The 659-nt window shown below is 56.8% G+C and overlaps 1 protein-coding gene across 1 annotated transcript; it reads right to left on the bottom strand.

Annotated features, from left to right (window-relative positions):
• Positions 1–147: 147 nt before the first annotated feature.
• On the bottom strand, positions 148–659 carry KD926_006714 (uncharacterized protein; the record flags this gene model as incomplete). The annotated part of the gene is made up of 1 exon (XM_053095649.1): positions 148–659. A coding segment is annotated over one exon (512 nt), but the record flags the coding sequence as incomplete, so codon positions are not given.

The raw sequence follows: 659 nt of genomic DNA, 5'->3' as shown, positions 1-659 counted from the left end.
CAGGATACCGGCAGCCTGACGTTAGAGACCCGGCGATCGTCGCCGCAGAGGCAGGCAGGTCTCTTATACAGTCAATTTTACGCGAGCGTGAAGGAAATCTTCGCCGCCGGGAACACATATCCTTTTACGAATACCGGGATGGAGACCTTAGGGCTTGATCCGCAGCTTCGGAAAACCTGGCAGACGGTTGGCGGGGGTCTCAGTCACAATCCGATCGCGCTCAATCGCGCATATCTCACGACGAAACAACGGTGCCATGCTGCCCTGCAGGGATCGATCCAAAAGGTCTTTGGCCTGCGGGAGGAGCACCGCGTATCCCACGCGCTGTTCCACCAAATTGTACGCGAATTTCAGGACCGGGAACAGTTGACAACCCCATTTCCGGGCGGAACGGATGGCGTCGAACGTTACTATGCCTTTCCTACCTCTACGCTCCTTCGATGGTTCCGATGGAATATCAACAAATTCTGCGTCGGATTTGAGATGGTCTACAGCCTGAATGACCGGTATTTTGTGACCTGGGAACATACCCGGATAATGTTGATGTTCCTCCGCTGTCTCCCATTTTCCTACTCGGGGGGGCTGCTCGAGCGGGTCTCGGGCTGCTGGCGCGATGTCTGGTTTCGCCCGGATCCGACCCAGCCAGACGGCCTTCGGCG

The sequence above is a fragment of the Aspergillus affinis genome (genome assembly GCF_023601865.1).
Source record: "Aspergillus affinis strain CMG 70 chromosome Unknown NODE_374_length_659_cov_416_726804, whole genome shotgun sequence".
Lineage (NCBI taxonomy): Eukaryota > Fungi > Ascomycota > Eurotiomycetes > Eurotiales > Aspergillaceae > Aspergillus > Aspergillus affinis.
This window is presented reverse-complemented; position numbering and strand designations above follow the sequence as displayed.